Source organism: Podarcis liolepis (assembly GCF_965112155.1).
Source record: "Podarcis liolepis genome assembly, chromosome: 7".
NCBI classification, from domain to species: domain Eukaryota; kingdom Metazoa; phylum Chordata; class Lepidosauria; order Squamata; family Lacertidae; genus Podarcis; species Podarcis liolepis.
This window is the reverse complement of record NC_139561.1, coordinates 87,149,444-87,164,288: the sequence shown is the minus strand read 5'-3', so window position 1 is coordinate 87,164,288 and position 14,845 is coordinate 87,149,444. Positions and strand designations below refer to the sequence as shown.

General features: G+C 47.3%; 1 protein-coding gene across 1 annotated transcript in view; it reads left to right on the top strand.

Annotated features, from left to right (window-relative positions):
* The window catches only part of FOXA3 (forkhead box A3), a 41,777-nt gene extending 31,846 nt beyond the window's left edge, over window positions 1–9,931 (top strand). The window contains exon 2 of the mRNA XM_083515933.1: window positions 7,872–9,931. Within this exon, the coding sequence (XP_083372059.1) occupies window positions 7,872–9,059 (1,188 nt within the window). The 3' untranslated portion in view covers window positions 9,060–9,931. The remainder of the gene's footprint in view (window positions 1–7,871) is intronic.
* Window positions 9,932–14,845: the final 4,914 nt, after the last annotated feature.

Below are 14,845 nucleotides of genomic sequence, written 5' to 3'. Positions count from 1 at the left end.
GAGCTGCCGACCTTCTGATCGGCAAGCCCTAGGCTCTGTGGTTTAACCCACAGCGCCACCCGCGTCTTATTTGCTCCATAAGATGCCCCAATTCCCCCAAATGTACGCACTGATTTTCTTTCAAATAGGGTCAAATGATTTATTAAGAGAGTCAGTGGCTACATGTTCAGGGAGAAGACGGTTTGGGAATCCTCCACACACTAAAGTTTTGCTGCTTGCGCCACCTGGGCACCCAAGCTACTGGGTGGCAACGCAAGGGCCGCCCACCTGGCCCCCAGTATGAAGTGTGGGCATGTGTAAAGGGCCTGTTCAACATAGGAGAGGACGAGCCAAGGCAAATTTCAACTGAGCAGGAAGGGCAGACACGTCTCTTGCGCACTGTGGATATTTGAGGGGATATTTATTGAGATCTTTTGTGGGCGTGATAGGAAGTATTGGTAAACACACTGGCGCCTGCAGGCACAACTCTATGGATATAGTCCATATGGCAACGTTGCCATCAAAACGCTGTCCTACCCCATTTAATCCTGATTTCCCATTTCTTTGGATAACCTCATAATTGAAAGGAGGAAACAGTAGACGAATCTGGATTAAATGGGTAAAAATATATATATATACGGGACAGCAATTTGATGAGGACAACATAATGTGGACACTGAGAAAAATCTGCAGGCATGAGCAGTGGATCCAAATTAGGGGTCCGTGGCCCCATCTGTTGTCTGCAGCCCCTAACTCTAATTTTGTCATTTTTGCATTTTCGCTTCAGGTTACAGACTCCGCTAACCCAGAAATAGTGCTTCAGGTTAAGAACTTTGCTTCAGGATGAGAACAGAAATCGTGCTCCGGCGGCAGCAGGAGGCCCCATTAGCTAAAGTGGTACCTCAGGTTAAGAACAGTTTCAGGTTAAGTACGGACCTTCGGAACCAATTAAGTACTTAACCCGAGGTACCACTGTATGCTGGCCCAAAATCGGTTTCGAAATCACACCATGATAACAATTTTAACCCTGTATTGCTCCTCGCGCGAGGGAGGGCAGAGCAGCCGATTTTGAGGCACCGCCGATATCGCACGGTGATCTCCGCCGATAACGCTGCTGATCTGATCTGCCTCCCCTCACGACAAGGGAGACCAGGGCAGAGAATGTGAGGCGCTGCCTTTCCCTCTCTTTGGCAGAGCAGACAGTCAGCTAAACACTGCAGTGTGGCGGTATATCACAATGTCAGAAAGGAGCTGGTGTCAAACCACCACTGTCCTCGCTGCAGCTTGTTTTCCCCTCATTTTCACCAGCAATACACCACTGGGCGAAGCCCCCACTGTGGTCTGCCTCTCATACTTAATCCGTTCGACTCCCGGAACTGTTTGAAAACCAAGGCGCGGCTTCCGATTGGCTACAGGAGCTTCCTGCACTCAATCGGAAGCCGCGTCTGACGGTCGGCTTCCAAAAAACGTTCACAAACTGGAACGCTTACTTCCGGGTTTGCGGCATTCGGGATCCAATTTGTTTGGGAGCCAAGCCGTTCAACAGCCAAAGTACAGTGGTACCTCAGGTTACATATGCTCCAGGTTACAGACTCCACTAACCCAGAAATATTACCTCGGGTTAAGAACTTTGCTTCAGGATGAGAACAGAAATCGTGCTCCGGTGGCGCGGCAGCAGCGGGAGGCCCCATCAGCTAAAGTGGTGCTTCAAGTTAAGAACAGTTTCAGGTTAAGAACGGACCTCCGGAACAAATTAAGTACTTAACCCGAGGTACCACTGTATTGATATATCACCCAGGCCTACTCCCCCATCCCCATCCCCTCCCACTCAAACCATGCTGTGGAAGTGACTCAGTTTCCTCTCCTCGTCCCGCCCACCAAAACCTCATGACTGCTCCTTCCTTCATCCCCATGCTTGATCTCCAATGTCAGAACATCAAGATGTTTAGCTGCTGGTACATCATGATGTTGAAAAACAGATATCTCTTAGCCTTAGTCTTTTTTCCCCCTTTCTCTTTTAGTATACCTAGAATCCTTTGCTTATTAGGGGCTATCCCACATTTTGTTCAAGAAAATATATATGCAGAGGTAATGCACATGAAACCTGATACCAAGAACAAAATAGTTGGTCTCTAAGGTGCTACTGGGACATGGGTGGCGCTGTGGGTTAAACCACAGAGCCGATCAGAAGGTTGGCGGTTCGAATCCCAGCGACGGGGTGAGCTCCTGTTGTTTGGTCCTAGTTCCTGCCCACCTAGCAGTTTGAAAGCACATCAAAGTGCAAGTAGATAAATAGGTACCGCTCTGGTGGGAAGGTAAACTGCGTTTCCATGCGCTGCTCTGGTTCGCTGGAAGCTGTACTGGCTCCCTCGGCCAGTAAAGCGAGATGAGCATCGCAACCCCATAGTCAGCCACAACCGGACCTAATGGTCAGGGGTCCCTTTACCTTTAAGGTGCTACTGGACAATTTTTTATTTTTTAATATATTTTGACTGTGTCAGACCACCCCAGCTACCTACCTGAATCTAGTACCATAGAATTATCATTTCTTTTCAAAATTAGGGGGTCCTGTGGCTGGGCTTTTGAAAAACAGGGAGGGGGTCCTCAGTAATTAGCTAAATGAGAACCACTTTTTGTAGAGAAACTTTTTCTCCTTCTCTCATAACGCTGAAGCCGAATGTCGGAAGGATCAGGGCAGATAACAGAAAGTGCTTTTTCATGCAGTTAAACAATGGAACTTGCAGACAAGTTCAGATGGATTTTAAAGAGGATTAGTCAAATTCGTTGAGGATAAAAGGCTATCAATGGCTATCAGCCTTGTTCAATGGGGCAGTATGATTCTGAATCCCAGTTGCTGGAAGGCAAAGGAGGAGAGAGTTGTTATTGTGCACTGATCCTGCCCGGGGTTTCCCTCATGGAAGTCTCTCTGGTTGGCCATGGTGAGAATACTGGATTACATTTTCAAACTGCCACACTGAAGAGCCCTTAGATTTCCTGTGCAAGTTCACAAGAACCCCAAGACAACAACAACAACAACAATAATAATAATAATAATGGCATTTCTGACGTTTCAGAAGGAAGAGGAATTATAGGCACAAGGCCACACAGCCCCAAATTCCAAATTAAAATGTATCCTACCATTAAATGCATATATTTGTGCATACATCCAGCTCTGTTCTGAAATCAGTTACTCTGAAATTGAGGAATCAATTGCCCCGTTCTGAAACCAGTCATGGTTTTTGCTCCTCTGGCCAGAAGTTCTTCCAAGGTCTCTTACTTTACATATACTTTGACCCGATTGGCAGTGTGTTGTGTCTCTTGACCATCTCTAAGCATGGTGTTGTACATCTTGGGAACATTTCCAGACGACATTTTCTGCAAAACGGTTAGCTGTTGCTTGGGAAACTTAAGTAGCATTCCTTGGGGGGGGGATTTCCTTGCATTTTTTCTGTCCCATCTTCAAACCATGCTCAGGAGATCGAGAAATGGGCTCCTAGGATACTCCCCCCCCCTCTTGCACAGTCAATCATGCCTCCCACTGAGTTTCAGAACTAATTATGCTTATTGCTACATCTATACTGACATTTCTGTTAGCCCAAACCACAGTTTCCAGACCCACTTTGAACAACAGCTCAGTGGAAACAATGGTTGGCAGAAACGCTGGCGGAAGCGTTGATCCACAGTTAGCTTCAAAACAGAAAAAGAGGGCTTATGTGTAGAAAATGTGCAGATTTTCACGTAAGGTTGAATGCAGTTGCATGTGAGAATCTGTAGACTGGGAGCATAATGTTGGCAACAGAAGAGTAGCAGAAGAGGACATTTCTGACCCTCCCTGGTCCTCAAGTCACACACAAGGAGCTTTCATGAGAACAAAACAGTGGCCCTTCCTCTTTTAGCCTGGAGAAGAGGAGGTTAAGGGGTGATATGATAGCCATGTTCAAATATATAAAAGGATGTCACATAGAGGAGGGGAAAAGGTTGTTTTCTGCTGCTCCAGAGAAGCGGACACGGAGCAATGGATCCAAACTACAAGAAAGAAGATTCCACCTAAACATTAGGAAGAACTTCCTGACAGTAAGAGCTGTTCGACAGTGGAATTTGCTGCCAAGGAGTGTGGTGGAGTCTCCTCCTTTGGAGGTCTTTAAGCAGAGGCTTGACAACCATATGTCAGGAGTGCTCTGATGGTGTTTCCTGCTTGGCAGGGGGTTGGACTCGATGGCCCTTGTGGTCTCTTCCAACTCTATGATTCTATGATTCTACTTCCTCTTCCCCCAAATCAGACTGGGAATGATGGGGCAGTGTGAAGAAACTACCAGCCCTACAAAAGGCTCTTCCACCTGCCTCTCCTAGAACGCCCCTCAAGTGGTGGTGGTCCTGCCCCACATTCTGCTACACACAGCCTGCATAACCAGGAATTTTCTAAGGGCGGTGAACCAATAGAACAGCCCACCTGCTCCACCACCCATAACTGGGAGGGTGGAGCAATAAAACAGGTTGCAGGAGGCTGTTAGACAAACATTTGGGTGGATTGCTTTATTGCAAGAAATGGAAGGCGGAACAAGTCTGAATAGTGTAGCGCCAAACAGTGTCACGCCAGGAAAATCCCCAGTTGAAATCTCACCTCGGCTAACTAGGTGGACCTTAGGAAAGCCATACCAGGCTTATCCATAACGGAGTTTAATGTCTGTTTCTCATTGAATTTGCATAGTCCACATGACGTTAACACACACACACACCCTAAGCAGCACCCACCTCAATGCTTTCCTTCCATAAATTCAGGTTCCCCGATTAGGGGGATGAGCCGATAAGCTGAGCAAAACCGGGCTGCAAACTGCTCCGTTCAGGGTTGCAGCCGATTTGGGTCCATGTTTTAGGGTGACACGAGAGCAACCCTCGCTTTCTGCCACTCTCTTTTCCATGCCTGCTACTTCCTCAATGAGTTCATTTCTTTTCCAGTCGTACTCATAACTATTTATGGTGTGCTCCCAGTCCCGAACCGGGGAGGGGGGGGGGTTGTTTGTTTGTTTATCAGGTTTGCACAAAACCAGAAAGCAACACAAGCAAATTTATTACTGCTTTTGCACGCGCCGCAGCTATCTGCATGCGTGCCCCGTCAGTTCTTAACTGGCAAAACTGAATCAACAAATGAGAAAGCAGGCGCAAAAACAAAAGGGAACGCTTGCTGGTATGGACAGGAAAGACCAAAGTTGTTTCTCATATATAAATTCAGATACATGTGGGTGGAGGCTATTCCAATCTAATTTGAATGGGGTGGGGAAGTAGACAAATGGCTAAATCAGAGGTCAGAAAACTTTTTCAGTCCACTGTCCCTCAGAACTTGTGGGGGGCCAGACTACAGTGGTGCCCCGCAAGACGAAATTAATTCGTTCCGCAATTTTTGTCGTCTAGCGAATTTTTCGTCTTGCGAAGCACGAAATCCCATAGGAATGCATTGAAAATCAATTAATGCGTTCCTATGGTCAAAAAAAGTCCAAACAAAGCCAAATTTGGTACAACAACAGTTTATTAACTGCTCTTTAAAGTCACACATACTGTAAAGAGCAGTTCAAAAATTGAAGGGAAAATAAATTAACTTTATAAACAAAACATGTATTTGTTTTTAGACAAAGAAAACAAAGTCGCGAGACGTTTTCGTCTTGCAAAGCAAGCCCATAGGGAAATTCGTCTTGCGAGGCAAATCGAAAACGGAAAAACCTTTCGTCTAGCGAGTTTTTTGTCTTGCGAGGCATTCGTCTTGCGAGGTACCACTGTATATTTTTTTTGGGGGGGGGGGGAATGAACAAATTCCTATGCCCCACAAATAACCCAGAGATGCATTTTAAATAAAAGGGCACATTCTACTCATGTAAAAACATGCTGATTCCCGCACCGTCTGCAGGCCGGATTTAGAAGGCGATTGGGCCGGATCCGGCCCCCGGGCCTTAGTTTGCCTACCCATGGGCTAAATAATGCTCAAATGTGTGTGGGGGGGGACCCATTGTCTCTCAGCCCCACCCCTCCCTTGGCCATCTGTAGTAATAAAGAACTGACTTACAGGCCTGATGTAAGGATTGCTGTGGTCATGTATGTGATGCTCTCTGAGCACCCAAAACGCACTTTTTAAATGCTAAGCGCCCTGTCGCCATTGCTATAAAGGAGACTGGATTTTTGTTTTTGTTTTTAAGAAGGATTTTCTTCTCTGCTGCTTCTCAAAGGTTGGCACTGACAGACCAAGAGTCCCCTTTGGATTCTTAAATAACAAATGAGCAGTGGTCCTTCTCTTCTCGTCTCAGTGAAATTCGTGGTTCAACTGGGATTTAAATCTGGGTTTCCTACCAGCCCAAACCCAATACTCTAGCTTTTTCAGGCAGGCCTCCTTTCTTAAACAAAAACCCGTTCAGGTCCACCGATGTCTTCCTGCTGCCTTTCAAGGCCTTCAGAACAGGCTCCGCGAACAAATTTTATGGCCCCCGTCACCCACAGCAACAGACGACAGGCATATGGCCAGTGAGGATTGTGGCACCAAACTGTATTGCTTGGTATCGCCCATCCCTTGGCAGCAGTTCCTCACTTATCCTCGAGGATCAATAGCTTTGCCAATTAAGTCCCTATCTTATGTAAATAGCAGGCGCTGCTTCGCTGCCTTGAAGCATCTGGTTCAGTGGCTTTGAGCAAATAAAGGACTGGTAAACAAAGATGGCGCCCCAAGAGGAAACGACTGGGCTTATGGACCACCAGCCCACCTCGTCTGAAATGGAGGAAAGCTTCAGCAATGGCAGCCCAAACTTCCTGAGAGGACACTTTTCTACTCTCTGTACCCTGTGAGATGGTACTAACCAGGGATGTTTCACCTGGGAACTCTCAAGTGCGCCTCATATTTTCCTTTCCGCAAAATTTCAGTGGCAAGCCTGGTGCCGGATCTTCCTTCTATTTGTGGCCCATCTGTATATTTTTTCCCTAGTAGAACAAGAAAAGGGAGACGCTGCAATCCCTCCCTTCGTGTGTGTGAGGAAATGTCCCCCTTTCTCTTATAATTTGTGTCAGTGGTGCAAGTGGGCCTCTTCCTTTTATACTTCCTACCATAAAATGGTCTTTTTTTTTTAAGAAATTTTTATTGGATTTTACAAAATATAGAAAAAATACAAAGACAAGAGCAAGAAAAAAAAAGAAATACAAATACATACTACAAAATACAACAATACACACATTAAGCACAAAAAATACAAAATACATACATTAAAGACTAATAACAAAAAGAAAAAGCACATATAAGAAAAACACAAAAATTCCTTCTTTCTTAATTTTAGATCTTAAATTCACATATTCTCCTGACTTCCTCACGTCTCCCGTTCTTGTATCCCTTTTCAAAGTTAGTTCAGCAAATTCATAGCCCATTAATTTACCTGTTGTTGGTTTAATCTTAAATTTTATCTTGTTGCTAGAACCCCCACAATTCATTTCAATGTCATCAACATTCAGAAATATTTCTGCAAATAGATTTTAAATTTCCCCCAATCTTCTTCCACTTGCTCTTCTCCCTGGTCTCGGATTCTGCCAGTCATCTCCGCCATCTCCATGTAGTCAATTAGTTGCATCTGCCAGTCTTCCACGGTGGGTAGATCTTCTGTCTTCCTACCATAAAATGGTCTTTTCCCTCCATTCTTTGGGCAAGCGGTTGTTCCGTCATCAACACCTTTTCATCTGAGGCACAAGACAAATTCAACAGGTGCAGCTGTCTGCTTTTACTGTGCTTCAGTGGCAGGAAAAGCTCCACCTCTTGATTTCTGCCTGCTGTGTAACTATCGAAAGCATCAAATGTTGGACCATTTCTTTATCATTTGTCTGGGGAATGTTCCGACTCTCCTGTAACCATCTCCTCTTGTCTTCCACAGGTGTTTCCTTCGGTGAGCACGATGACGTCTAGCTTGGGGCCTATGAACTCGATTAATTCCTACGTGACGCTGAACCCCCTCACTTCCCCCAGCTCCATGAACATGCCTTACCCAAACAGCGGATTGAGTAGCCCTTCTCTCACTGGACTGACCAACGCCACCAGTTCGATGGGCCTCCCGTCGGTGGCGTCTCCCGTCAGCCCAGTTTTGACTCAGCTGGGAGCTCAGGCCCCCACACTCAACTCTCTGTCACCTTACCAAAATGTCGGCCAGTCCATGGCCCCGCTAAGCTACTCGCCGTCAGGCATGAACAGGCCCAAGGAGATCAACAAGTCGTACCGGCGCACGCTGACCCACGCTAAGCCTCCTTATTCCTACATCTCCCTCATCACCATGGCGATTCAGCAGGCCCCGAGCAAGATGCTGACCCTCAACGAGATCTACCAGTGGATCATGGACCTCTTCCCCTACTACCGCGAAAACCAGCAGCGCTGGCAGAACTCCATCCGCCACTCCCTCTCCTTCAACGATTGCTTCGTCAAGGTGGCCCGTTCCCCGGACAAGCCTGGCAAAGGCTCCTACTGGGCCCTCCACCCGAATTCGGGCAACATGTTTGAGAACGGCTGTTACCTGAGGAGGCAGAAGCGTTTCAAAATCGAGGACAAGGCCAAGAAGCCCAACTCCAAAAGCTCCAACGCCCAAGAGCAGGCGTCCAAGATTCCTGAGGGTCTTCAGGAAGGCCAGAGTCCCAACACGGGCTCGGAAGGAGCAGAGTCGGGCCACTCAGACACCTCCCATGGCTCCGAGGAGCAAAGGGGTTTGGTGCAACTCGATTGTTCCGGGGGTCAGGGCTCATCCCCCGTTTCCGAGGCCTCGCCAGCCCCCATCTCCCAGTCCATGAATAGCCACTACTTTGCCACCTCGATTACCAACCTGGATCTCCCGAGCGACCTCAAAATGGACCCTCAGTTCAACTTCAACCATCCCTTTTCCATCACCAACTTGATGTCCACAGAGCAGAACCACAAGATTGACCTGAAGTCCTACGAGCAAGCCATGGCCTACAGCGGCTACAGCTCCCCACACGCGGTGGAAAGCAAACACCCCTATGAGGCATCCACTTCGCTCAGCGAGACCGGCTCCTATTATCAGAGCCTGTACAGCCGCTCTTTGCTCAACGCCTCGTAAGGTTGTGAGATAGGAGGGGGCCAAAGGAACAAGAGAAGCTCTGCCTCGTGCCGCCATCACCAGCAAGACCACCCACGAGATGTTCTCTCCCACCGCCATCCAATCCCATCATGGCCCGTGGGAAAGCAACCAGAGACTTGGCCTACTAGACTCTCTGACGAATCATTACGCTTTCCAGACCTCAAAACCGAAATTGCCTCATAGCGGTCAAGAGCTCCTTTGGCGGCCTTCCGTGTCAATGGACTCACTTGCCCATCATGACCAGGGAAAAGCAAGGAAGAACAAGCTCACGCACCTTTGGGCCACCAACCAATGGCCAGTTGGGTGATAAAGGCCATGGATGGAGTCATCTAAACTTCAGCATAGGTTCGCACCCATGGCAGATCCCCACCACCTCAAAATGGTGGACCCCACTCTGAATTTTACGGTGACTAAAGATGCTTGATATATCTCCAGGAGTGGAGCTTGGATGGGTGTCCAGGAGGAATACATGAAAAGGGGCAGAGAAATGGAAATTTGCAAGCTGGGGAACCACCCCTTGGCCCAGAACATTTGGACTTTCCTGTCTCAACGCAGATGTTACAGTCAACAGTTGAACTCTTGAGATTCTCAAACCCACCTGTTTAGGTCAGAATGATACGTGGCAGGACTCCATTGTTACACACACACACACACACACACACACACGGGTTTGGTTACCCCAAAGACAATTTAGGTCTCAGCCTGAAGAGGAGCAGGGAAAATATAGTTCACATCTATCTTCTTCTTTTTTTTAAAAGAAAAGAAAAAGTGGCTTTATATATTTAAATATTTGTGCTTTCTGTTGGGGAAAAGGGTAAGAGCTGATTTAATATATCATACTTTAGAGACAATTCAAGGCGGTGTTTGTTTCAAGTGTCCTTTTCTTTTCGGTATTAATGATAATTAAAACAAAACGGTATTCAGGGTTTCCCCTCCCCCAAACGCCATCCCACCGATAGCAAGGAATTTATAACTCTGATCTGGTGGCACAAGCAACAAAAGACTCCTGGCTCCCGGTACTTAAGACCTCGAAAATATTTATTTATTTTTAACACATGCTTCCCCCGATCTTCCAGGGCTGAGGGTGGGAATGAGTGAAGCTGCCTACGTCAGGCCCAGCTCACTGTTCGCCTAACACCACAGACTGACAGCACTTCTTCAAGATTTGGGACAGGCTTCTCCCACAGCCCCACGGGGACATCCCAGGCGTTGAATCTGGCCCTTTTTTTGCATGCAATGCCAATGCTGTACCATTGAGCTACAAACCCTTCTGCAGAACAACAACCTCTGCAGAGCAGAAATAGTGGGTGTAAACTTAAAAAACAAAACCTGCCACTATCGTGCCCAGATACAGTGGTGCCTCGCAAGACAAAAAGAATCCGTTCTGTGATTCTCTTCGTCTAGCGGTTTTTTCGTCTTGCGAAGCAAGCCCATTGACGGATTAGCGGATTAGCGCTATTAGCGGCTTTTAGCGGCTTATCTGCTGATCGGATCAGCTGATAAGCGGCTTAGCAGCTTAGAAAAAGGGGGGGGGAACCAGCAGAAACTCGCAAGACATTGTCGTCTTGCGAAGCAAGCCCATAGGAGATTCGTTTTGCGAAGCACCTCCAAAACGGAAAACTCTTTCGTCTAGCGAGTTTTCCGTCTTGCGAGGCATTCGTCTTGCGGGGCACCTCTGTACTCAATCAGCATAGCTGTCAACTTACAAATTTGAAAATAAGGGACCAGCAGCCTCGAAAATAAGGGATCAGCAGCCAAAATAAGGGATCAACAATTACTTTGATAAAATACGTATTTTGTTGCGTGCAAATGGCTTTAGATACCTATTAGGTCCATAAATTACCCTATAGCATATATTCAACACAAAAAAACAGCAACAATTTGTTGCTGACAAAGCACAGCTGGACATAGAAAGGGCCCTATTACCTTCAGTAGCTTATTTAAGGGACATCATCAATAAGGGACAGCAGCGGGACATGGCGCTGGGATAAGGGACTGTCCCGCCAAATAAGGGACACTTGAAAGCTATGTCAATCAGATCTCTGCCACCCTTCCAAAGACGAATCGGAAAAGGCAGCCCAATCACAGTGTACAATTAACAAAACAAAAATAAGAGCGTAACCCAGAAGAAAATGGGGGGGGGGAATAGGCACAGTGAAGTTACATTGCTGAAAATGGAACTTACCTATTTTATTTTGGATTGAATCGGTATCACTACCAATAAACCTTGGCTTGTATCTCCGTATCGTTATCTCCCTTTGTAGTCCTTTCTCATCCTTTGAACGCCTGCAAAGAGACACAGCTTACTTCAAAGTGCCTAGGAAACCACACGCTTGTGCGAACAGGGCTAGACCATAGAATTGCAAGGGACACCCGGGGGTCATCTAGTCCAACCCCCCCTGCAATGCAGGAATCTCAGCTAAAGCATCCAGGACAGATGGCCGTCCAACCTCTGCTTAAAAACCTCTGGGGGAGGAGTGATCACAACCTCCCAAAAGAGACCATTCTGGGGTTGAACGGCTCTTACTGTTCTTAGATGTAGAAGTATAGAGTCTGATTAAATAGGTCGGCCGAATGGCACAACAGGTTCCTCCTCCTGAGTTTAATGCAAGGCGAAATCCGCACCATCGTTTTTATACTTCTCCTCTCTAAGCCCGTTCAGCTTCCTAGATTCGCAGGGCAGCTACTGAAACCCAACCATCAAACGGTACGCATGTCCTGGAGGAAAAAGAGAACATAAAGTATGGCCAACCCTAAATCTGTCCCATCAACAGGACCTTAGGCATTTACCGTATTTTTTGCTCCATAAGACACAGCAGACCATAAGGCGCACCTAGTTTTGGGAGGAGGAAAACAAGAAAAACAATATTCTGAGTCCCAGAAGCCAGAACAGCAAGAGGCATCTGGTTTCTGGGATAGCCTCTCGCTGTTCTGGCTTCCGGGATAGCCGTGCCAAGCCTCTTCAGGGCAGTGGGATGAAGGCTCCCCCTGCCCGAAGAGGCTGCGCCATCTAAGGCAGAAGCCAGGAGAGGCGTTTTGCTGAAGGGGCGCTGCGCAGCTCTCCCTCTCTGTGCAGCGCCATTCGCTCCATAAGACACACTCACATTTCCCCTTGCTTTTTAGGAGGAAGTAAAGTGTGTCTTATGGAGCGAAAAATACGGTATTTATCAAAAGTTCTACCCCACTTTTCAGCACATCTGGGTCTCAAAGCAGCTTACAAAAAAAAAGGCAATATACAGTGGTGCCTCGCAAGACGAAAAGAATCTGTTCTGTGATTCTCTTCGTCTAGCGGTTTTTTCGTCTTGCAAAGCAAGCCCATTGAAGGATTAGCGGATTAGCGCTATTAGCGGCTTTTAGCGGCTTATCTGCTGATCGGATCAGCTGATAAGTGACTTAGCGGCTTAGAAAAAGGTGGGGGGAAGGGAAAAAAACCAGCAGGAACTCACAAGACATTGTCGTCTTGCGAAGCAAGCCCATAGGAAATTTATTTCACGAAGCACCTCCAAAACGGAAAACTCTTTCGTCTAGCGAGTTTTCCGTCTTGCGAGGCATTCGTCTTGCGGGGCACCACTGTACAAAACTTTAAATGGACTGAAACACTCAGGAACAGCATTTACAGTTACAAAGGGCTCCTGAAATCCAGCTGGTTTTAGCCTGGCACCTGAAACCTGGCAGAGATGGTGCCCATCTGGTTCCTAATGGGAGGGAGTGCCATAGAGATGGGTCGCTTTCCTTAAAAGAACCAACTAATGGGCAAGATTGACATCTGTCTGGGGAATATTTGCCTCAGCCAGCACAAGCCAACCATGTCATTAACTCAAAGGAAGCCGGGCCTTTGCTTCGGCCTAGCAGCCCCTGCCCATAGCAAAAGGGAACCCATTTTGAAGTGGCCGGCCAACTACACAACTTGCCAGGCCCCACTGCCACCCTGGCTGTTCATACACAAGCCTATTTTGGCAGTTTGAGAGGAACAAATGGCAGGAGATGAAATCCCAAAAGTGTGGGGGGTTTTTTGGTCCAACATGTGCTGAAATATATTCTTCTTCAGGGGCGCTTAGAAAGCCGAGAGCATTGTGCTCCTTTAAGTGCCTCTATAGAATTTTAATCTGAAACACACTGGGTCAATAAAATGTTATGGTACACTTTTGGTGTGTGTGGTTTTTTTTATCTCCCTGCCATTACTGTTTTCCCACCACAGGGGGCTGGATTCGGCCCTTCTTTCACGAAGCGCTCCACAAGATTCAAAATGGCGGGGAGATCGCCTGTAGCAGTTGTTAGCAACCGCAGAGGCCTTGCCTCTCTCCACAAGGGCAAAAACACCGTCCCAGAAACGTTAAGGCCCCAAATTAAGGAGCCTTCAAGCCAAGATGGGGAAAGGGAAGAGCAGAAAGTGCGACGTGAAGGTCCTTCCTTGGTCAAACAGCCTATCTCTCACAGCTCCCCTCAGACTTCTTATTTGACTTTCCAGAAAAACTGGAAGGAACTAAGGGGCCTAAGAAGAAGTCACAATGGTGCCTTGTTCCTTCCATTTTATTTTTCCACTGGAGCTGATGGGAGTTGTAGTCCAACACATCTGGAGGGCATTAGACTGAGGAAGGTTGCTAGACGGTGCCTTTTTAAAAATAAATAATTCCAGTGGGCCTGCGTACTGCGTAGGGATGCTGAAGGGACAAACCCCTTTGCTTAAAATAAGAGTGATTGTTGATATTACTACAGATATTTTGAGGAATACAAAACCCACAATAAGCGACCATAAAATGCAAGCCTTTTGCAAGAGAGTAGGCTATTAAACTTTGCTGCCTCCACTGCCAGTCCTTAGATCTGAAATGACACCCCTGTCCCCAGGCTTCCCTGCATTTCTGGAAAGTGACCCCTTCTTTGATGTGCACTAAGCAATGCCATCTGCAGTCAAGGAGATCTGAATTTGCTAGACAAAAGGAAAGCTCTTTGCAACACAGGTCTGCTGTGGGTTAAACCACTGAGCCTAGGGCTTGCTGATCAGAAGGTCGGCGGTTCGAATCCCCGCGACGGGGTGAGCTCCCGTTGCTCGGTCCCTGCTCCTGCCAACCTAGCAGTTTGAAAGTACAAAGTGCAAGTAGATAAACAGGTACCGCTACGGCGGGAAGGTAAACGGCATTTCCGCCGTTCGCCAGAAGCGGCTTAGTCATGCTGGCCACATGACCCGGAAGCTGTACGCCGGCTCCCTCGGCCAATAAAGCGAGATGAGCGCCGCAACCTCAGAGTTGTTTGCGACTGGACCTAATGGTCAGGGGTCCCTTTACTTTTACCCTTTAAGCAATGCCATCCCCAATTAAGGAGATCAGAATTTGTTAGACAAAAGGAAAGCTCTTTGCAACACAGGTCTGCTCCTTTGCGCACACATTTACATAAGCCCTCGGTTTTGCCAGGTGGGATCAGAGCTCCTTTGCAACTCCAGTTCTTGTGAAAGGGCAGGTTAAACTTTGCCGGTCATGAATCTGTGGATAGCTGAGATCTAATGTCCTGAAATCTGCAGGCGAGCTCAGCAAAAGAGGCCTAACTTTAGAATTCAAGAGTTGAATGGTGATTCAGTCTTAAAACCTAGAAGTGTGACGTTTAGGAGTACGTGAGAATCCTCACAAATTCTGATGAAGAGGAGCAGGATTTCAGGGAGAAGTGAATACACCTCCCTGCAGGCCACTGCCCCAACCTTTATCCTCCACCACTGCCACCCACCCACGGTGGTCCATGACCCCTGGTTTGTTTACTCCTCAAATACAGTGCCC